This window comes from Trichogramma pretiosum, unplaced genomic scaffold, assembly GCF_000599845.2.
Source record: "Trichogramma pretiosum strain Unisexual culture from Peru unplaced genomic scaffold, Tpre_2.0 scaffold28, whole genome shotgun sequence".
NCBI lineage: Eukaryota > Metazoa > Arthropoda > Insecta > Hymenoptera > Trichogrammatidae > Trichogramma > Trichogramma pretiosum.
Genome location: NW_019641710.1, coordinates 1673484 through 1697401, shown reverse-complemented (window position 1 = coordinate 1697401; position 23918 = coordinate 1673484). Strand labels below are relative to the sequence as shown.

Genomic DNA, 23918 nt, shown 5'->3' with positions numbered 1-23918 from the left:
ACTTTTGACAATCCCTTTGAAAATAATTATATTAAAATACTAGATGGATTTTCACTCCGTTAAAATAGTGAGAGTCATATGTATTTTTATGGATTAACATATTTGTAACGAGTATTAAAAAATTCCAAAGTATTGTTATATCAGGAATTTCAATGACTTAACCTGGATCAGATTTACAAGAAGGTCGTAGAAAGGGTACAATTCTTTACGTAATTGTTATATCAGGAATTTCAATGACTTAACCTGAATCAGATTTACAAGAAGGTCGTAGAAAGGGTACAATTCTTTACGTAATAGTGAAAAAAATTTTTTTTGGGAATATGAAAATAGTCTCGTTATCCATGGACATGAAGCTGCATATAAATGCACTTTTCAAACAGGTGATTGGACTAATTTCAAAAATATTTCTTTCAACAATAGCAGATGCAATTTTTATAAAACAAATCAAGTTTTAAGATGTCTGATATGTAATAAATAGAGATATAAAAACCTTGTCAATTGAATGACGTACCATAACGTAGACATACTATCCGACATTTCAAAAAGTTTATTATAATTCATGATTTGTAATAAATAAAATGTTATTCAATAAAAAGCCATCCTTTTGTGTAATCTGACACAATTAGCAAGTAATATCTTGGATGAGGTGTATCTTGTCAATCGAATTAAGCATTGTCAATGACCTAATACTCAAAAATTGGTCAACACAAAAACAGAAGAGAAATAACTCTTTGCTTTAAATGATAGGTAGAATTTCATTTTAACTCTCACAATATTAAAATATTTTTCCCAGTGAGAATCACTTACTTTGGAAAGAAGTCAATAATCTCTTATGAAAACAAATTTGAAAATCTATTGCTTGATCAACTTTAAAAAATATTTGGGCTGTCAAATACACTCAGCGCATACATTGTAATCAAGCAGACTGAATGTTGTACAATACGTAGACATACTATCTGACATTTCAAAAAGTTTATTATGATATATGATGTGTGATAAATAACATCTTTTTACATGCTAATTGTGTAAGATTACGCAATAAGAAAAGCTATTTGGTGAAAACCTTGGATGATGTGTGACTAAGTATTGTACAACATTCAGTCGGCTTGGTTTCAACGCTCTGCGTTGAGTGTACTTGCCAGCTCAAACATTCTTTCAAGTTGTCAAAGAAATGTCATTTCAAATGTGGGTTTAAAAGATTCTATTGACTAATTTCCAAAGTTAATGGTTTTCACTGACACAAATAGTTTTATGTTATAGAAGTGAAAATTAAATTCTGAATACTACTGCTATGTAAATGATATTTTAACTACACGTTTCAAAGAGCTTCTAAGAGTTTGCGAAAATTGTCAGTTTATCGATAAATGAGTTGAATATGAAGATTAGTATGAATGGATGTGAGTTCAACGTTGTGTGTATGACATGAAATACCTTTTGATTAAGTTTTTTCAATTTTTCCGTCAGCAACTTAGCAGTATCTTGGGCTTGATTTTGGTTGACTTTTGTAACCGGAACTTCAGAGCTACTTGAGTCAGAAGCAGATAAAATAAGGTGTGATGGTGGCACCTTCTTCCTATCAAAATCAATTTTCAAGTTCAGATCAGAAAGCGTTTCTGTGAAAAATAATACAAAATTATTTAATTATACTTTTTATTAGAAATCTTTTCTTTAGCCTGTTCGAAAATTACCTGCTAGGAAAACAACAATTCCACGCTCCTTTGTATCAGTTATAATATATTGTTTACAGGTATTATGATTTTCTGCAGAGAATTTCTTAATATTTGCTGTCTCTGTGATTTTGAATTCACCATTCGTCAACTTCATGTACGCAAAGGACATAATGCTTGATAAAAGAAATAATAATTGTATCTTAAAAACATTTTTGAGGTTACTTGAAATAACAATTTCACACGAGAGAACAAGTTTAAACTAAAATTAACTTCATTAAACAAACGAAGATAAAATGATTACGTAAAACGTTATTAAAATTTACTGTATGACGCGTTCATAGTATTAATTTTACGATAATTAAACAAACACTTACTTAAATCATGTAATCCGTGGTTATCCTCTCATGAATAGTCGTACACGGAACAATGGCAAAAGCAGGATAAGACGAGAATTGCAAAGTGCAAACTATGCAGCCTAACCGACTTTTGCGCGCCAACGTGATTGCGCGCCAACGTAAAAACTCAAAAACTTCCATGTATACGCTCTATCGTACAAAACTTCAGCATATATATAGGTATATGTAAGGAAACGGAAAGATTCCTCCCCTACTTTTTTCTAGAACAATGTATCCGTATTTAAGTGGAATCAAATGGCTTGTTTGCGACCGTATTGAAACCAATTGAATCGGTATCATCATTGACTTGTAAAAAATTTGGCAAATTCTTATTTTTGTAATAGTTTGGGCCAAAAATTGAGAATATTGAGCAATAATTTTTCAAAGTAATTATATTCTTTATAAATTTTTTTAATGCCAAAATTGTCCATTTTTATTTTTTTTTTTTTACATACATAATTGTTTTCACTTTAAAATAGTCTCACTAAAAATACAAAAGTGTTACCAAACCGGAGAACTTAAGAGATTTATGAGAGAATTTTTTACATTAGAGTATTTCAATTATATGAAATTAAAATTTTTGCATTATTTTCTATGCGGAAAAAAACTTGTAAACCGATACGATAAGATAGTCTGAAAATGTTGTATTATTATAAATATTTACTTTATATTATTTAATTTTAAATATGAATTTTCGTTACAAAGTAGAAAACATGAAAATTTAGAATTTCAAATTAGGAATACATCGCAAGAAGTTGAAAAAGCAAAACAATTTTGTTACTTATCAACTTTTAAAAATTATAACTAATTATTTAGATAGTCGACTAAATTTTTATATCGGTTTCAAATCGGATCCACTTCAAACCATATCAATTAAAATTTAACCAACTTTCTAGTCGGTTTCTGCACCCGGAATCCCGCATTAAAACCACGTAAAATGAATATCAGATTTATTTATTGAAATCCCATTGATTCCACTAAAACAATTCACGTACATTTCCCGATAGAAAACATTTAAAATATCATCACATTTCATACAGTTTCAAACCAGTATTTCTAGGCGTGACGTTTGTCGAGTTATTCCCCACTAGAAACCTACAAATGTTGTCTCACATTCAAAACCACTTCATTCCATATTTATTTCGAGATATAAAGGTTAGATTTACCGTATTGAAAACAGTAGAGCAGACATTCGCAATTTTGATTTGATTTAAATCCTGGAGAAACCAGTCAAGACACTAAAATCCCATATAACTTTTCAACTGTGAAACTCGGCTTACCGGAAAAGATTCTTTCACGTATTGGTTTCTTAAGGTTTCATCTGGTTGCAATCAACAGGGCAGATACTATGAAAGATCCTTTATTCTGCTCCTTAGAACGCGGCAAAATTATCACATGGGGAATTTAGATTCTCTAACGGTTATTTATCTTTCATATCAATTTATCTACTTGACAAAAACATTGCGCATAAATTGTTTGAGACACACAAATATGCCTCTTCGTAAAAATATGAATAATTTGTACCATAAATTGGTGATTATTTTTTAGAGAGAAATTTTTCGCATTAGAAGGGTGGCTAATAATAGTTACTCAGTATAAATTTAATATAAATATAGAAAATTAAGATAAAATGTTTCCAATACTCGTAGTCGCTTTGTGTTGTTGTCAACTTATGAATTCTTCATTAAAATAATTAATTTATTATTTTAAAAGCCCATTTTGTTTTGATGTTACATGAGAAACGCGCAGAGAATCTTGCACGCGTCGTGTATAATATAAATATAAACGGATGCACATTTAGAGAGTTGCTTATTGTATATAACCTACTGACGAACTGTGAAAAACTAAACCATTAAAGATTCAAATGCAAAAAAACTAGAATATAGAAATGTAATTTTTCGGAGCTCAGCCTGTAGAGTGTAGGCCACAACTCGGACCGCTTACTTGCAGGCTGCAGTGCAGCCGGCTGAACACCAATGCCAGCGCCATCTATCTCTTAAACTGCCTTATGGTAAATAGAGCCCATTGTAGCTTTGCACGTGGTTGATAGTTATATAGTTTCTGCATGTGCTTCTTAACGAGACTCGCAACAACAAAGTTATTACGATTTTGCGAATAACATGTGTATCGAAATGGAAGGAAGTACAGAAACCTCAGATATATTTGAATTGTGGAAAACTAGTGTTGACTCGAGAAAACCACACACGTTTTTACCCAAATATATAAAATTATTAACCGAGGGCAACACAAACAATGTCGAGGATATCGAAGTATTTCAACTGCCAGAATCTTTTCTTGAACAATTCGTTCAAGATCTGAAGGATTTTACCAGTAGTCAAGTTATTGCAATTTTGCGAACATTGATTTTTCACCTAAATAAAGACTGTGTTGAAAAATTGCAAGATCAACAAAGCACAGGTACTTATTTTATCAGAAAAACAATAGATCATTTGTATTTGTAGTTTATTAATAATTCTTTTTATAGTTTCAGTTAGTCTTTCTTCGAAGGTGATGTCACAAATATTAACAGTTGTGTTATACAACGCTAAATATTTGGACTCTCTTATACCAAAAAACTGTCAGTTGAAATTTGATCAGGCTTTTACAGAGTTAGAAAATATTTTGGTTTTGTACTATGAAAAAATTTGTACAAATTCTAAGCAGAATAAAGTTATAACTCAATCCTTTATTGATATTTGCAAAACATTTTGTGAAGTCCTTAAATGTTTGAACTATTATAGGCAACGCAAAGAGGATGGAAAATTCTTTTTAACAGATGATCAATTAAAAAAATTGAAAAAACTTTGTAAGAAAGATAAAGATCTTGAAACTTCAATGGTGAGTTTATTTTGAAAATAATAATTAACAGCAGATAGAAAGATTTATTGTCTGTACTTTTCTTGCAGAATAAATTGATACTTGTCAAAAATGTATTATTTAATACCAGTGAGAACATGAATGAGGTGTTTGTGGGCGAACATTGGAAGACAATTTTAGTTAATCATTTTAAGCACTTGGAATTTTTTAATTCTAAGCAAATTCTATCGATTGCCTCACAAATTGTAAACAATACCGAAGGTTTATCAGTATGGAAATCATTCTGTGCAACAAGACCAGAGGACATAACTGAAAGATTAGTGGTTGCAATATTTTTAGAATCCCTAACAGCTCTTGTCAAAGATTCAAACAGCTCTACAAAAAATATGTTAGGAAAAATTGATTATGTAAGTTTAATTACTATTGATATTTCATATGTGACAATTGTAGCACTCAAAATTTCATTGTTATTAGGAAAAATTATTAGATACATTAGATAATCCAGACAATCTGCATGACGTTTTCAAGCGTGCTAAAAAGATTATAGCTCAACAAAATTTCAAGTCAATTGATGAAGTAAATTTAACCAAAGTGGAAGAAAAATTGGAAATTATAAGATGTTTACATCTGATGTTCACTCACAAAACTCTTAGGCAGTATTTATTCCTTATAATTTATCAATTTGAGAAGGAATTTATTAATTCTACAGAAGAAAAAGTATCATTTAATACCATATATAAAGGTGAAAATTTTAATAATTATAAACATAATATTGTTATTAACATCAAAATTATTCATAATTGTTAACATCTGAATATAATTAATGCATTTGTATTTTTGTTTGCAGATTTATTGTTTGAGAAAGATATAAATGTTTTAAAGTGGGTTCCACAACCTTTAATAATGATACAACATTTTTCTTGCTATCCAGATATATTAGTTCAAATTTTTAAACTTTCATTTGACGAATTAACGTTATACGATCATTGGGAAAATTTTATTCTTGAAAATAATTGTAACAGACAACTTTGTTGCTATCTCATATCAAGTGCCGAAAGTTTAAAGCACAAAAATATGCCACAAGAGCATAAAAGTGCTTTGAATAAACTATTTTTAAGATTGAGCAAAAAAATTACTAAAAATCTTGATGAAAAAATTACTACTGCTATAGAAGTCGCTGGTTTGAGATCTTCTATAAAAATTTTATTAATGGAAAAAAAAAAATTAAAAGATCATGTTAAAAAAAATGTACAGGAGATTCTTTTTGAATTAACACAGGTAAAGACATAAAATTCAAAAATAAATAATTACAAACTTAATCCATTAAAGAAAAATAATATTTTTATTGGCAGGCAAACAAAAATGTACATTCTTTGACTCAAGAATGTTTGCAATTGTGGATTTTAGCCTTGACCCACAGAGAATATTTTACTTTTAATCAAGAAATGACAAAAAACATCTGTGCTTTAGTTATTAGTAATCCCAATGGAATATCATTTCCATATCTTTTTGAAATCTTGAAAGATGATGAATTTGAATATTTTGTGGATATTCTTTGTAATGAAACGGTAATAGTGCTGCATAATTGTACAATTATATAATTTTGAATTGAACTTTGAATTTAATCATCGATTATGTGTTTTTTTTTCAGAAAACAAGTTTAATAGAAGGAAACGTTTTATCCTTAGTTACTCTAATGACAATTTGGAAAAACTTATCTAAGGCTGAAAGCAAAGGAAGTAGATCAAATCGTATGACTACAGTCATAATTGATATGTTTCTTAATATTAAAAATAAAAACATAAGTATATTATCGCATGTATTCTTGATCAAACTTTGTCGAGCACTTATAACATCTAAACGGATGATAACTTCAACACTGATCAACGAACTGATTGAAGAAATTTTTATAACTACTTCCAAGTATGTAGAAATAGAATGCATCGAAAATGTTTTAGAAATTTGTCAAGAAGATTTAGGTTTGTGTTTAGATTTTCTACGGTGCAAAACAGAATTGATGCATGATAGACTATACACTTTAATTGAAAAATATAAAAGTATACTTGAAATAATTTTAAAAGAAGCACAGGAGAACAATTTTAAAAATGAAGATACATTGAAAATTTTAGCAGTGGATTTAGAAAAGTAAATATCTGATTTCTGAACACTCATTATTTATTCTTTTTTGTGTTTGACAAATTTTAACATTCTTATTCATGCAGGTTTTGTATATTTCTGGGCAAAATGAAAAAAAATCCATCATTTACAAGCCAGGACTTGATTGCGCATTTGATACACGTCTTGGGTAGACCAACTACTTTGCCAGAGTTTTTGAAAACTGCAATAGAGTCTTTGATATTTCTACTATTAAGCGATTCCGATCGGCACATAGTGAATAATCTACTACGAGCACTGCCTGTTGCACTTCAACAAATTTTTAGAAGTTTATACGACACCTATAAGAGCTCTTACAAATACACTGGTAAAATTTAGTTAAAAATTCTAATTTTACTTTTACAATTGTAAAAAATGTATAGAATGGATTTTTTTAACATAAATAATGTAATATTTGAAATAAATTTAAGTTTACCTTAAACTTGATTCACGTATGTTGAAACCCTAATTTTCATTTTACTTTTTAATTAATTATAAGGCAATCATATTGAAAGTTAAAAAAAACCTCTAGAAATTTTTTTATTAAAGTTTTGGCAGAGTATAAAACATTGGTTTTTTCACTTACCACTTGACTCTAGGATACTAATGATAAGAAATTATTTTTGTCGACAGTAAGAGTGAATTGTATTGTGAAAAATTATGACAATTTACATTTTTTCGATTTTCCATGACCGCAGTAAATCACAGTTGATGCGCGTTTAAAATGTGATCGATTTTCATAGGTTTTGTATAAAAGAATAACTGTACAACTTTAGTAGTTACATAAGCGAAATTATTTTCAATACTCGTGGTGTTCTTTTTTATGATTTTGCATGATAAATGAATAAAATTCAATTGAGGTAGTATATAAATTTTTATTTTTTACTGATCAGAGTGAAAAGGTTGAAGGTAATTTTTTCACGAAAACTTTCATCGAATATCATGTAAACTTCTTAATTCATACAATATCTCCATAAAAATACACAATTTTTGATTGTAGTTGAGAAAAAGATTTTTTATTACAAAGTTATTCTCTACTCGTGTCAAGTGAAAGAATACTATTCGCACAGAATATCGGACATGATTTATTTAAAATGTAAAAAATTCTTATCAAATTTGGTTGAATGTCACAAGAATATAAATATTTTATAAATTTTCAGATATTCGGTAAAAAAGCTATATCGTTAATTCAGTGTAAATGTTACAGTAAACGGTTCACAATATTTCATTATTCGTTTGATAAAAACCTGTTCATTTGACAATATGTATGCATGTGTACAATTGTATGGTGAAATAGATATTTTATTTCGAATTTTCAAGAACTCAAAAATACACAAATAACGTAAATAAAAAAATGGAAAAAACCATCTAAACATAAATAAAAAGTTTTAAAATGTACATAAATACACAATGATACTTTTGATTCAATATGCTTTTTAATTAAAAAAAATATTGATAATACGAAGCTGATAATGACAATAATACAACTAATAATTATAATATAATTAATAATCGATCAATAATAATAATGATAATAGTAATATTAATAATAATAATAATAATAGTAGTAATAATATTCTCTACTACGATCCTACGTTCTAACAAAGTTATTAGATATTTCCTTTATACACGTGTTACATATGTAATTTTCAAAATTCATTGATTCGTTTTCTTACAATTTAACTATACGCATGAGTTCATAATATTTGATTTTTTTATATTCTATACTATTATTTTAATGATGTTGAAATATGTATATCCCACCCAGAAACAAAGAATGTAACATCCACTCAATGATTTCGTGCTTGTTTCAAGAGAAACAACGACGGTGTCAGTTTGACTAAGCAAGATTTGCATGTTATAGCTATATTTGTAGTTTGATATAGTGATTAAAATACTTTGTAAAATTGAAGAGTATCAAGTTTTACAAATTATTTTTTATTCCACTTTTTACTACACAAAACTTTCAACAATTTTACGCTTAAGTTCCTAGATCTTATAAGGAATCAATAAGACGTTTCCTCAAATCGTAATTTCACCATACTTTCGTTGAAAATGTTTTCAATTGAGCTCTTTTATCTTGTAACACTGCACTTTACAACTCATATCATATGTTGCCCTTTTTAAAATTAAATACAAAGTTTAGTAATAATAGCTTTACAAAGAGTCAATAAGACTTTTCTGGTATATTTGATATATAAAATTCCATAATAAACACCAGTACAAACTATCAACTACACAATATTCGTACATCCAAAATGTGCTAATATCGATATAAAATTGTGTAAAAATTATAAAGGCACTTTGCGTACGTATCCTTATCTACCGGCGTTGTATTTACTTTAAAATTAGGAAAGACATGATAGACAGTGTTTACGTCTAAAAAAACACGAATTATGACGCGTAAATACTCTTAAGGATTTCATGCATAATAATCTTGTTGCACGAAATCATTGAAGAAAGCATAATGTATGTATAGGCGCGTTTGTGTCAAGACTTATGTGAGACGCTTCCATTGCTGTTAGTCATTCGACTCATGCATGCGGTAAATGATTATCTAAATTTATTTATACGCTTAACTTGCGTATGCGAATTAAAATGCTGGTGACTGCTGCTTTTGCTGCCGCCCCCCATTGTCTAAAGTAAAGTAAATCGTATTTATAATTTCCCACTCTTAGGCCACGGGTCCAGGTGTGAATTCAAATTAATTTCAGTTGTTTTTAACAGGGTACTTCTTTTTTTTAATGTGGCGCACATTTTTCACTGTAACACTGGACAAAGAGTAGTAATTTTGCAGTCGTCGGAACACAATTATACATGATTCGACGATGCTTTGTCTTATGTACCGGACTTAGACAGGTCCACTCACATTACTATCAATTGCTTCTTTAGAATCTGTTAATGCTAAACTTTGTTTGGGATTATCTGTTGGCTCTGTAGTTGTTACTACTGCTGGCTGCTGTGATGGTACTGTCACAATTTCAGTGTCGACGGAAGTCTAAAAATTTCATAAATTTTCAGTTATCGACAAATTAACTTTATAATAACATGTGAAGAAATAGCAATGGTTCACCTACATCTTGATTCGGTCCGTCGCTGCAATCATTTTTGACGATTTGATCAGTTATTTCAGCACTTGTGTCTATAAAAAAAATGTTGGTTAATACATTCATTGAATTGGAGCATTCATTAAATTTACGTGACAAAAAATATGAAATCCATACTTTGTTCATTTTTTAGCGAAAGTTCAGAAGTAACATTGAATTCATCCGTTGTTTCTCGACGTTGCACCTCGGCATCAATCGCATGCAAACGTTCTCTACTTCGCCGTAATTCTTTTCGTAACCTTTCTCGTTCTTCATCTCTATCTTTAATAATTTCCTGTAGTACCAAATCAAACGTAAGGAATCAAATTAGTAAAAATTACATGTTATTAAATCAAATTTTTCGAATTTTTTATATATTTGATAATAGTGATAATTCTCAATTCTTTGAAAAATAAGTACGATCAGTACCAAAAAAATAATCACTTACAAGTAACTGTACTAGTTGTGACGCAATCGTCGTGCATATAGGCTGTATTTTGGATACTGATATACTTGGTTCCAAGTTCGTACGTGAATGAAGTCGTGGTGTGGGGCATCCTGTCGCCTCGCAACTTGCTGCTGCATTGATACCTGCATTACTGCTGCTCTGGGACGCCAATACTGTTTCTGTTTCGCTAAGCGTTAATGCTGAATTCATCATTGTAACTAATCGATTTGCTGAAAATATTATTAATGAAATTACATTTTTGTACAAAGTTCTCCGATTAGAGCCGGGTTGAGCAATCAAAATTTATTCATGTAGCGATTGGTTAGTCATTAGGTAAAAACTTACTTTGTTCTATCGCAGAGACAATAAGCTCTTGTGGTTCTGTAAGAACAGCATCCTTCTTTATTGAATCATCAGCGTGTTCAGCTTCGTTCCTTTTTGATCCATGCAATATATTCGAAATTATATTTTGTTTATCGACTAAAGCTTTCTTGACCGTTTCGTCTATTCGCCGGAGCGATTCGATAGGTGTTAATACAGGTTCAGCAACGTGTACAGGACGCTCTTCAACGTGAACCTCGACTGGATCAATAAGCGAGCATTGTGTGCAAGTGACAAGTCGCAATGATTCTACGCCACTTGGTTGATGTAAATTTGAATCTTCTGATTCGGTCTGTTGTTTTTTATGATCTTCAGCGACCGGCGCTGCAGATTTATTTTCAGTAGTCGTTGTACTTTCCGGAGAAACAACACTAGCAGAATCAACAGATTCCGAAGATGACTGCTGCAAATTACTATCGTTTGTTTTAACAGGTTCAACGGTACTTGTTTCCTTACGTTTTTCTGGTTCGCTTTCTTTTTTATTCGCGTGATTCGCTTCGTTATTACTATTTTCCTAAAATAAAAAAATAATAGAAAGGTTTAGAGTAAATGAAAAGAGAAAAAGGAAATGATGACGATTAATAAGAAAAATTGGACTTACCTTGAAAGGCGTCTCTGGCAACAGATTATCTTCAGCGCTTTCGCCGAGATCATTAGACGAACTGCTCGTTGTCATTCTTTTGTCATTCTTTTCTTTGAGAGCCTCGGCAGCTTCGTTGATATGCTTGTACCAGAGCTTGCGCTCTTCCTGCGAAGGTGCCACAAGTTCATAAATCTGCGCCCCGTTTTGGGATGTATTGACCAAGTACAATGAGTTTTTATCGACTGCGTTGTGCCTGACAAGTGCTGTTGATACTCGGACGATCGGACTTAGAACCGAATTCATGTGAGAAATGAATTTCAGGGCTAATCTATCATCATCTGATTTATGCAATAAGAGAATTGTGTCGTCCATCAATACAACGTGTAACTCGACTGGTTTTTTTGTGACAGTACGCCACAAGAGTACTCCTTCGTGGATGAGACGACGCTTAGTAATATCGAGATTCTTGAATTCCTGAACGCAGGGATGCTCAACTTTGTCGAAAGCTGAACGATCGATCATTCTTTGAATTTCAGCAAGTCTGTGATGGTCTTCGGATTCTTTGACTTTTTGATTAACGCTCCGAAGAATCTCGCGACTACGAGCCAAGCAGCGCAGCACAGCCGTACGTTCCTTTTCGTTTTGCTCGGCCGTGTATTTGGCCAGGTTGTCGAATAACAGTGGGTATTTTGTGAGACGCAACATACCTGTCAGGATATGATCTTTCAACTGTAGCCTATAACGCAACACAGTAAACGTTCATTAATGTAACTGTCAATCGTCAACCGATGAAAAAATGTTCGTTAAAGTAATCAGAAAAATGTTTACCTGCGACATAGTGGATTAGCCTCGATGTCATTGAGGATCGTATTTAATTTAGGGTCTTTTCGACGTTGCTCCCTGAGCGCATTGAGGGCCACCTGCTGCTTGGAACAGAACGTCGAAGCAGCGCGTTCGAAAACTTCTCCTGCCTCGCCGTCAAACATGTCGAGCAAAAGATCGCCGATGTCGCCGACGCAGGGATTTTCCTTGCGTTTGCGCTTCATTGCCTGATTGAACTGCGAGTGAAGCTGAACCATCTCGTCGAGATTCGAAAAAAGCAACTGCAATTGGTCGGCCGGCAATACTTGCGCTTCTAGTAGCGGCCTATGGAAGACTTGTGACAGAACTTTCAACGCCCGAACGTGCGACCGCTCCGTGTGAAATAATTCTGCGGAAAAACAATTTGATATTTTACACGTGAAATCATAGGGCTTGTGCGACAAATGACTGAACGAACGAATGACTACTCACCATTAATTACTTCTTGCCTTTTTTTCTCCGTATTGCTAAGACTCGCAAGGACTTCTTCAGTGACGCTCTGACTCCAGTCCGGTGGGTCTGCCTCGACATCGACATCGCTATCCCAAGACGCTGATGCCGATGGGTGAACCTGTTCTAAGCTCATACTGGGACTGTCGAGGCTGCGGGTCGACAGACTGCTGTTCGACGAGCTGCCTGCCGAATTGCCTGGGAATGCCCCGCTTCCATCACAGTCACTGATTATTAGGAATATTCGACACAATCGACATTATTATTTTCATTTGTCCATTATTAGTTTTGAAATTACGACAGACAACACTGAGTGTAGTAACGTCGAGGCGTTACTCCTTTCGACTTTTGATTCATTGCAAATAGTACTTCGTTGGTTTGTTTGTTTGATCATATTCATTGCTGAATTTATCGAATTTTCAGCTCTAATTTTTAACGAAATCAAATGATTTCTCATGATTACAGCATATGCAGCGACAACCTATTTTTTTAATTCGTATATTTTTCAATCACTACTTTTTAAAAGCATTTGAATGATATCTCTCTAACGTTTTCAATTCTACGAGTATTAAAGAGCGTTTTTACTGAATTTCTTAAGGTTAGTCATTTTCGAATTCAAGTATCGTAAAGTTTAAACTTTTTTATAACTCATAGTTGAAGTTTATTCGAAAGTAAGTATAGGAAAAGTTTTAATTAGTAAATTTAATGAACTTCGTAGAATGGAAAACTAGACTACGACGATATTAATTAATTGAACGAGGACATATCCGAGCACTTACAAATCATGTCAATAATTAGTTTGATCGTTCATCAAGATATTGGAGTGCATTAGTCAACAAAGAAAAATAGAGATGTATAGTAGTAACATTTATTCATAGCTAAGGACTTGATTCTTAGTAATTTGATTACAATTACAAAGTAAAAAAAAATTTGAAAAAAGGCACGTCCTCAGCGAGAAATATGAGGCGAAACTTCACGATTGTGACCAACTAGTAACTAATTGTGACAAATTATCGAACTTTTCAGTGCTCACGAAGCTCTCCGTTAACTCATAAAAAAACCAAATAAAAATATACGTATATACCTTTCAGAGCGTGTTCTACGCTCGGGTAGTGCGAGATTATTGACATCTTCGCTGGGAGTTTCATCGACGCTTGCGCTCGTTTTTCCCGCTATACCTTGAGCCATCCTCACCGACAGACTTCTTTACGATATATGCGTAAATAATCGAACTCAACAATTAAATGTCTTAAAAATCACACAATAAGTATCCTTCTTTTGGCGTCGCTCAAATTTATTCAGTTGGACATGATTTTCTCTCGGGAGCACAACAAAACTTCAAGAAAGCACTACCTGGTGACCGATTTAACGAAATTACGCTTCTGAATAACGAACGTGCGATCTTATGGAAGAAACCCCATGTTTGCCAATGCTCTTTTTTCTATTTGTACTCTCATGATAAATGTACCTGTGTGTCTTTAATACATAGAATAATTGAAGGCGAGCGTATCAAAAGCGCCAGTCAAGCATACAGACATATTTACCCGAGTCGAGCTTTCGTTAAAATATCAAAGGTAAACGCAGACATTAAATAACACGAAAAAGGTCAATCGGCCATTTTCAGCTTCCTTTTTAATTGCAACCCTCCCCGTCGACTTTTATAGCTCACAATTTTTCTATTTTCTCTCGGCTAACATGAATTACAATATTCTTTTTCAAATTATAATAACTTGTATTACGAGTAGAAATTTTTCATATCAATTTTGCCTTCAATTTGAATACGAAATATAATTAATGTATCAATTTCTGAAGAGAGCCAAGCGCTTGTGCGAGTATGGAGATTTGCGAATACTTTCATCTAAATATAGAAACATTACGTGGGTAATGTACAAGTGTATTTTTATCGCTGCAGTCTTATCGTCACAATCGTTTCTCGATGCGGCACTGTTGTATAGATGCATTTGTATACAATCACGACTCGTCTTCCTCCAGCTGTAACGAGTACATCGGAGCTTTGACAATGAAAATAAGAAAATCGAACGCACGTGCTCGACTCAACATGGAAAGTCCGAGGATGAGTTCCGCCGACGCTGCCGCCATCGTCGCGTATACGCGCAGACATTAATATACGTATTATAAAACAGAGGAAGCTCGAGGGCCGAGCCTCATTGGCTGCGATACGTGTATATATGCGAGAGTGTCCGTATAATGTGAGCGAGTGTGTGCGTGTATACATGTGCCGCTCCTTGCATTCACGGCCGTCACTTTCAATCAAGCTTTTTTCCTTTGACTCTCCCTACTCTGATGCCGCTGCCGGTGCTGCTGCTGCTGCTTTCGATTGCGACTTGCACATTTGAACCTATAAATACGAGTGCGTGCATGTGTACGTGTGTGCGCGCGTGTACGCGTGTGTATGATCGAGGCGTTGGCGTTTCATTCATAATGTTTCTCGCGTGTTTATATAAGCACGTATGATGACTTATCAAACGAGTCGTCGGCTCTTCGAGTTTTATAAACATCTCTTTTAGCGATCCTCAAAGTGTATGTGGCAATCGGACACATTTGGCGAGAAAATTTGATCGTTGCATCGGTGCATTTATGCGAGCGATGATTCACGTTGTTGTATACAAAACGGGCGAATGAGCGTTGCATAATAAGCAGCGGGCAAAAGTTGCGCCAACGAGAGAGGAAAGACACGGGCGAATGTGGACGAAACAATGGAAAATGGCAGCGCGCGACTCTCCGGTGAGGTGCAGCACCGATCGTGTGTCCGATGCGGCCTGAAAATCTTTTTTTTAAGAGCATCGCGCGAAAAGTATACGCGCATAATATAATGTATATAAAATTGCGAACACTACGAAGGCGACTAGATTATATCGGAAGTACAAGTCGTGTAGTCGTGTGCAGCTCGGCGATAAACGAATCGCACATGTGCGTTTATACGTGTACGTATAGATATTGTAGGCACGTATCGATTGGACATGTACGCACTGCAGCCGAAGGCGTAAATCTCGCTGGCGCGACAGCTAATACTGTGTCAAATGGCAATATAAATCTGTTAATAAACCTGTCTCGCATTAATAGCATCGTCGTGCGCTATCGCTCGAGCGAGCTGCAAGCGCAGGTCTGCCTATATAGGATAGATAAAGTTAGCCGCTCGCGCGCACGAGCTTTCTTTCTTTTGCTTTGTCCAAGCTGCGATTGGTCACGTTGTTTCTTTTATTTGCAGCGGGAAAGCGAGATTACATTGCGAGCTTTTCTTACTATGCCTTGGGCGAGCGATGCAGAGAAAGCGAAAAGCACCGGGACTCGTAAGCGCGCGAATCAACGACCATATATACTTTCGACGAGATTGCGGCGCGAGTAATGAGTCACAACGTTCGAACGCACAAATTGCATAATGCGTAAAATGCATACACGCGAGATTCTCGTTTCAAAGTTGCTTTGAACATTCGCGAAAATAAATCAACAAATGCCCCCTCCTTTCGAGCAGCAGCAGCAGCCACGGCACACACCCTCTGTCATACACCTCGAGCACGAAGTAGGTGAAGATCGCTTTTAACGAGCACGTAATTAGCCAATGTAAAACTGAAATAGAAATTCATTCCATGAACTTTTTCGGCTTTTCTTTTATAGCGCGTAAAATCTTTTGAAGAACGACTGCCTCCGATGAAAACTCGCGAAGCGTGCTGAAGATGTCTTTCGCACGCCAAAACGATGATTCCCCTCGATTGATCATCCCATGAACATGACTTTATGCTTTCAAGTACGGTATATTAGTGTAAATATTTCGAGAAAAAAATATATCCACAAACTCTGCGAGATCAGATTGAAAATAAATCGATAAAATGTAAATACGATAGACGAAATTATAAGCTCACACCTCTGCAAAAATCTTCCTAGTATTACGACCATCGATCTATTCTTCGCTTTTTATTAAGTGCCCACTGGCGTGCGCATTACGTATACAAAGCTTCTCACTGTGAGCTTTCAGAAACAAACGCGTCTCAATAGAAAACTTCCATATACGTCTGGATTCATATTTCAATAGACTTGCAAGCTGATTAAGCGGATATATTTTTCTAGTATATCGACACGAATAAAAAAGAAATGGCAAAAAAAAGGAGAAACGAGACACAGAGAGACTCTACTAATGCATGTGGGCAACAATCGATAATGAACATTTATGGCCTTATTATACGAGTGCAATAAACGACCATTTTTTATTGCGTCATACATGAATTTTTATGTTCGTACCAAACGTAAGAATCATGAGTTCGATCACGATCAATTTAATACAACCACGATATTGATTTTCGTAAGGAAGAAAAAATCTCGCGTCAACGATAAAATCAAAGTGAGTATTTGTAAGTTCGTGCACGCTCGGTTTATAAATATACATACTTATACGTATGCAATATATATACAAAATAGATTAGTCCCGCAAAGTTCATTGCAACCCCCGAGGCAAATTTGCAAATTCACTGTAAATGCGCGTTGGGAGGAGAACCGGACGAGATGTATCACGAGAGATAAAGTGGAATTTAGTGTCGCAGGCTATATCCGCATACACTAGCTCTCGGTCTTATCTCCTTCTGCAAATGTAACGCGCCTACGTGCCTTAAACACATATTGACGAGACAGATATTTTCTTATTTCGCGCTCAAGCTATCCTTCAAACGTCGAACAGAAGAAAAACGAAATTCGCACCCTGTACCGAGGCGTAAAGCATATAATGTTATCAGCGGGGGGTTCGCAACGCGGCAATATTTTTCACCCGTCTAAATTATACTCCCCAGAAGAGGCTACGGTCATATAAAAGCGGGGAGGCAGGTGCTGCACACCTTTCGGCCAAATAGCAATCCAAGCATAGCGCTTATACATTAGTACACATACAAGCAGACACATACGAACGCGGCGAGCAGAAAGGAAAAATGAAGCGGGCATATAGCCCACGCTATAACATTACAACGAGCGAGAAAGGGAGTGAGAGAGGAGCGCGAGAACAAATAAACGTCAAGCTCGCGCCAACGCCGCCGACGCCGCCGACGCCGCCTCTGTTGCCGTGCAGGTATATATACATAGTATTAGTGGTGTTCAAGGCCGATTCGGTCCGGCTTCTCCTCGTTCACTTGCGCCGTCGTAGTATACACACACGTCAGCGTACACCTAAGCTTTGTGGTACGGAACACTAGTATAGAGAAACGATCAATAAATTCCCTAAGGAAGAGAGAGCTTTTTTCTCAACCTTTCTTGCGGTTAATGTGTAGCTGGCATAAAAATTCTGCCCTTTCGCTATCGAAAGCGACGACCTTCGGCTAAATTTTCGCGCCGAGCACTTAGAAGAAAGTTTCACGCATCCGTCGTTAGCTGAGTGCTTCGACGATAGCCGAAAGCTATAATAGAGCCGAGCTTAGGACTGAAATGCACGCACGACGGTGCGTCGGGACTTTTTTCTCTCGCAAAACTAGTTTGAGAAAGTGCCGATGGGAGACATTTTTCATTTTTCAAGTGCGAAACATCGAAGCCGAGCCGTATCATTGCATAAAAGAAGAACTCGAAAAAGTTGGTGGTTGCCACAATCTCATGCGCAAAAACCTGCACATACGCACAGATTTCGCAAGGGAATCAAAGTTTTTTCGTTACTCAGTAGTTGTAAACGAAACCTCGCCTCGAATTAGCATGGAAGGCAAAGTTAGCTCGTGTAGTAACTTTTCTCGCGTGCAAAAGAGAGCAAAAGCAAAAAAGAGAGAGAAACGAGAAGATAGCCAAAAAAGATAATATCGTAAGTGAAGCTTTTTTACCGAGGCTGAAACCAGGTTCGTTTTTTAATAAAACTGACGCGGTATTTGATACTCCTCTCTGCGAGTTATCGGTTCGAGAACGGGATTATTCCTTCTTTTTGCACTTGTTCTATATAAAGCAAGCAGGGTACCCTTGCAGGTGCGTCAAATGCGCGGCCAACAGAGAAACATGCAAGATAATAGCAACGACTCAATTTCCACGTGCTGCACTGTTTGTACGTACATGTATACACACGTGCACGTACAATGTAAGCATACAACGCACACAGAAGCTTGCAAAGATAATTTTAAAATTAGTTCATCTCGTTCGTCCAAAATCAAGTGCCAAATAGCATTTGCCGCCTCCGCCGCCGCCTCTGGTCTGTGCGCACTCACACGTACCGGTCACAAATTATTATTGTCGAATGAGATATCGAGGATCGCGTTTGAGCATTAACGAGAGTAGTTTCACGAGCTTGAAAGCTTTAACACGACACACGCGCTTGTACATCAAAATTGGACAAACCATGCGATTTTACTACTTCTAAAGTAACTTTCAATACTTGCACGACAACATATTGTTGGTTTGTAATAATTTACTTCTCGCACACTTTTTTGAAGCACACGAGTTTCTTACAAATAATAACAGTTACCCTTGAGAATCGAATGATTATTTGTTTACACTAAATGTATTATTTATTTTCTTCCATAAGATCGCACAAAGGAACAGAAACGCAAAATCTGAAATTGACTCGATGCGTAAACTCACGACGAGTTGTTCAGCGCGTACTTTTCAAAGGGCAAGGGAGAGAATAAAAAGACAAACTGCACCAACCGCACGAAGCGAACTTGACTAGCGGCGAGCACGCAACTGACTCGTCGAGTCCAGCAACAAGCTGGGGAGGGTTATACAAGCCCGTGATAGAAGCCGAAGCCTGCGCGCGCGAATCCACCGACGACGTAAGAGGGTGCGCGAACGATAGCGCGCGAGTTCGGGCTTCTGTGTGTGCGGCATGAAATACCCGCTATGCTCTAGATACGCAGAGAAATCGCTTCTGTGACTTTGACTCTGCGAAGGTGGACCTTCGAGGACGGATTTGAACTCGCATTGCGACATTTATCGAGCCAGTCGCTTGAAATCCTCTACCGCGACGTTCGTTTCATTATTTTCCATCCGTCTTTTTTAACTCAAAAGAACGCGTAACGCTTCGCGCCAAGTCGCATGTGTAATCCAAGTCACGATTCGACGCTGGGGCTTTGCAGTTGGTATTCCGGGGGGATTGTCGCCTGCGAGCATTTTTCAAAGTCAGTCACGATAGTGTGTGTCGGCTATTGGAAATATTTCGACCAATCAAGCGACTTTTGTTGACTCATTGGAACAAGAGGAGGAAAAGTCGAGATTTTCTGTGGCAGCGGAAAAAAAATCAGAGCTCGGCGCATCAGCCAAAAACGTTGATGAGTCGCCGAAAGCGCATTGGCCGAGTTACCGGAGACCCTGAAAATCCTACGCGCTTCACCTTGCTCCGAAATCGAGAATCGCCATCGTCGTCGCACAATATAATATCCCCTTATACCTGTACATTTCCATAAATTCCACAGAACGCCCAAGCCATCGTTTCGCGCGTGTCGTTAAATGCCGAATGACTGATTACGCTTTTAAAGCAGGCCTACTTGTTTTCAGTCATTTCATACAATAAGCTTCTCTTATGCACCAATTATCGCTTTAATACGCTACGACAGCGACCCAAGCGGAATATTATCGATTTGAAGATGTGTATATTATACCTGTTTACGCGATGACACATTTATTGGTACAATTGATCCTATCAATTTTCAGTACATTTGCAATGATCGAAAGTTTTGTAAATCAATAACAGATTAACAAAAACCCAGAAAACTAATAATAGACAACGAAAATAAAAATAAAAATAAAAATAGAGTAGAAAAACTTACTTGGTCTTCGATAGATTTGGATCACTCGTTTTTCGCTTCTCACGCAAGTGTCTCTGTAAGGAAAAAGCTTTCTATTAAATTTATACCTTAGACAGAGAAATTTGATAGTTTGATCGAGCAGAAGTTTTTTATTGTGTGGATACTGCGACAGTCACTTCATTTACAGTTATAATAATTATGAATAAAATTATACAAATTATTATGGAGCACTATAATTTAAAAAAAAAAAAATAATACTGAAGAAAAAATGATGTAATTAAGGCTTCTTCAGAAGCTCAAAAGAGGGTCAAATTCAAGTCGAGCCATTTGATATAGGTGGTTTGTTTTCAATGAAGCGTAAATGTGGAAGAGCACATATCATCGCACAGTAAAGCATCTATCGTAGTTCCAATAGTTACATACGTGTGTATGTGGGTTGAAAAAATAAAGAAAATATCAAAAGTCAATTTACTCACCTTATTATGTATCCGCTCCTTGTAACTCTCAGACCTGTTTATGTTCGATGTCTTTGGCTTACTGGAAATGTTTTGCTGCACCCTGCGAATGTTTGTGTGCGTGTAAGTATGAGTATATCATCATATCGCGTACGTACAATAATATGCGAAAAGCGAAAGAACGCGTAGATTAATCAATAAAGAAATCCAGTGTCGCATAAAAGACGCGCAGTTATGATAATAGCTCAGTTAAAAATGTGAAAAATAGAGCTTATGCTCACACGCAGATCGATGAGTTTGACATTCTGCGATCGAAATAAAAGTTTCATATCTACGCGTGCGGTTCATCCAGTTTTCCGAAGACTCTGCGCTTTTGCGGCCATTGTTATCAAGCTCTCATAGTTTGGATAAACGAAAGACCGCGAAGCCAGTTCGCAAGAAATTCCAAACGTCACTGTGGAAGCTTTGGGATTTTATCATATACTTACATTTCGGAAATGTCTTCCCTCGATGAGGGATCGTCCATGCTATCGGCGTGATCGAAGCCGGAAATTCGGCGAAGTTCGTTGGCAGAAGCAGCGCCACAGCCCGCCCCGCTACCGATCACACCAATGCCGCAGCCACCGATGCTCGATCGCGACCCGCTGCCCGTCGCCGACGAGGTGGCCGCAGCTCCGGTGCAACCCGACGCCGACCCGATGCCCCGATGATCGCCTGTGAAGAGAGAAAACAAAAGCTCTTAATCGTTATTGATGATGTCATTGTCGCCTATTCGCTTCCGTGCTGTTACGCATAGCACAGACGACTCGTTTCATGGATCTTCTTTTGAGATTCAAGGCTTTGTCGAGTAATTAATTTATATCGATCATTTGTACGCGTAAAAACTTCAACGCAGTTGTCCATCGGGTGATCTATATGGGTCCGATTAAAAAGATCGAACATCGATATAGGTGAGGAGCACATGCGCGAATGACATAATCCTTTTACACGAGTACAGCTGCAATGCCATGCCTCACAAAAGACCGAGAGCGTGAAAAGGCGATCAGCATCAGCGGCAACAGCAGCAACAACAGTAGGAACATCAGAGGAGCTGACCATGATTAAGCGGAAAATTTCATTGAGTTTACCATATTATGTACCTATAGAGTGAAGCGCGTCAGTCGATTCTAGCGATAGGTAACCTACTTCTGTCGATCTAAACGAGAGATACAAAGCGGCGCGCATAAAAGTCCATCGCAACACATCCATGCAAGTGGTTTTTTCACGTCAACGATTTCTCGCAAGATGGATACATTGAAAGTACTGAACTCGCCCGTAGAGCTCGAGGCCCAAGCAGATTTTGGTAGCGAGAAGGGAAAAAAAAGACACGCAAACGCGTCAATCACGTCGTTGCGTACGTGAAAAAAATTACGCTGTTCTGCGTATGGCCGCTGTCTACGCGCTTAATTAATTAATTCGAATCGGCGCAAGAACAACGACCAGCACATCGGCAAAATTACGGCGAGACGATCGATAAGTGTAGGAGTCGTCGAGCGATGAACGCCGTTGGAGAAGCAGGGCTCGTACAAGCGACCGCTCCGGGGAATATGGATCAAGGTCGAGCTCGCGATGAATTCACCACTGTGATATTTTTTGTTTTACACGATTTCAACGATTACGTTTCAATGAGGACAGGATGGCGGCGTCTTGTACGAGCATCGTAAATCTAATAACGAACGAACCTTACTAGAACGAAGAAAGGCACACTGCTCTCGGCTTGTCAATACGCACTAAATCATCGAGGTTGGCGAGTCCGATATTCCATCGATCATTCCACAAGCGCGTCCAACGCACTTTTCACTGCACTCGGGCACTGCGAGGCGCGCACACTGCAGTCGTATGGGCGCGCGCGGGGGCGAGCTCGCGCACACACAGCACGGCACAACGGCACTATCTGCAAATTTCGCGCATTTTTACGTCGCTCGAAATCTGGAGCGTTAAAATAAATATACGCTCATAAATGTATCTAGAGGCTAAAATCTAGTTCGTCCGTGGCCGCCTCGAATGGCGAACGGGGAGAAACTGAAGGCAGCCGTTGTCGTCGTGCTGCTATACGCTGCCTGGCCCGTGGACTCGCGCGCGAAACTAAACTAAACAGCGAGTCTGTGTGTGTGTGTGTGTGCGCCGTGCGTGTATAGACATACTTACGTACGTATATTTTAGCGCACGATGCGTGTGTAAGTGCGATCAACGCGATGATGCCAGTCTCTGTCCGTGTGTATGTGCGCGCTTTATGTACGTGCGTGCCGCTGCCTCTACATACGTATTTATAATCGCCTGCGATCGTTGTAAACCAGCGGAGCTCGCATTTTTAGGGGAAAGAGGAAGCAGAGTGCCGAGAAAGATCTTCTTGGGGTGATGTCTTTTCAAGAGAGAAGAAAAGTATGCGAGAGAAACGGGGAGAAAGTGGAAAGAAAGAGACCGACAACCTATGTATCGTTTTCGTACTCGAGTTTTTCGGAGCCCAAGGGCCCCTACTGCAGTAGTAGGTCCCAATGATCGACACGCTTCGACAGGCACCGGCTTACACCTATACTCCAAGGAAAATTAAGGGTTATGAATTTCCAATTCAATGACTTGCGGTTGAGATTCGAGCAAATTGTAATGCTTATATGAATCATATTGATGATTTTTTGATGTACTACACGATTGAGCTACTGAATAAATCTCGGCGCAATTATCTCAAAAGACATCGTACAAATGCTCGAATCGATTTGAATAATAAAAAATCTTATGAAATAGTTAATGCATCCATAGTAGCTTAGTGCAATAGTGGGGAAAAAAAGCACACGAGTTTCCGGTTGGAAAACTAAAAATAAATAAACACGTAAACGGCACGCGACACTGAACGGGTGCACCCATTT

The 23918-nt window shown here is 36.7% G+C and overlaps 2 protein-coding genes across 6 annotated transcripts in view; one reads left to right on the top strand and one right to left on the bottom strand.

The window, feature by feature from the left end:
• Window positions 1–4106: 4106 nt before the first annotated feature.
• Window positions 4107–7530, top strand: LOC106658757. Its single transcript, XM_014380862.2, has 8 exons — window positions 4107–4483; window positions 4551–4903; window positions 4972–5289; window positions 5357–5624; window positions 5730–6160; window positions 6235–6450; window positions 6534–7027; window positions 7105–7530. The coding sequence occupies exons 1-8, from the start codon at window positions 4186–4188 to the stop codon at window positions 7373–7375; spliced, it is 2649 nt and encodes an 882-aa protein (XP_014236348.1). The 5' UTR covers window positions 4107–4185; the 3' UTR covers window positions 7376–7530.
• Window positions 7531–8746: 1216 nt separating this feature from the next.
• The window catches only part of LOC106659054 (rho guanine nucleotide exchange factor 11), a 32077-nt gene continuing 16905 nt past the window's right edge, over window positions 8747–23918 (bottom strand). For 4 of the 5 annotated variants that reach the window (XM_014381348.2, XM_014381347.2, XM_023463221.1 and 1 more), the window contains 11 exons: window positions 21504–21729; window positions 21037–21118; window positions 20582–20634; window positions 12828–13072; window positions 12363–12744; window positions 11553–12270; window positions 10916–11465; window positions 10571–10800; window positions 10261–10417; window positions 10114–10178; window positions 8747–10034 (listed from right to left, as the gene is read on the bottom strand). In XM_014381348.2, the coding sequence (XP_014236834.1) occupies window positions 9888–10034; window positions 10114–10178; window positions 10261–10417; window positions 10571–10800; window positions 10916–11465; window positions 11553–12270; window positions 12363–12744; window positions 12828–13072; window positions 20582–20634; window positions 21037–21118; window positions 21504–21729 (2855 nt within the window). In that variant the 3' untranslated portion in view covers window positions 8747–9887. The remainder of the gene's footprint in view (window positions 10035–10113; window positions 10179–10260; window positions 10418–10570; window positions 10801–10915; window positions 11466–11552; window positions 12271–12362; window positions 12745–12827; window positions 13073–20581; window positions 20635–21036; window positions 21119–21503; window positions 21730–23918) is intronic. The other variant, XM_014381349.2, reaches the window with a different exon arrangement.

Bases quoted from the DNA above. Each gene is read 5' to 3' on its own strand.
- LOC106658757 (XM_014380862.2), top strand. From the start codon at position 4,186: ATGTGTATCGAAATGGAAGGAAGTACAGAAACCTCAGATATATTTGAA. The intron at 6,451-6,533 runs GTAATAGTGCTG...TTTTTTTTTCAG, and splicing joins ATATTCTTTGTAATGAAACG to AAAACAAGTTTAATAGAAGG. The intron at 7,028-7,104 runs GTAAATATCTGA...TTATTCATGCAG, and splicing joins TTAGCAGTGGATTTAGAAAA to GTTTTGTATATTTCTGGGCA.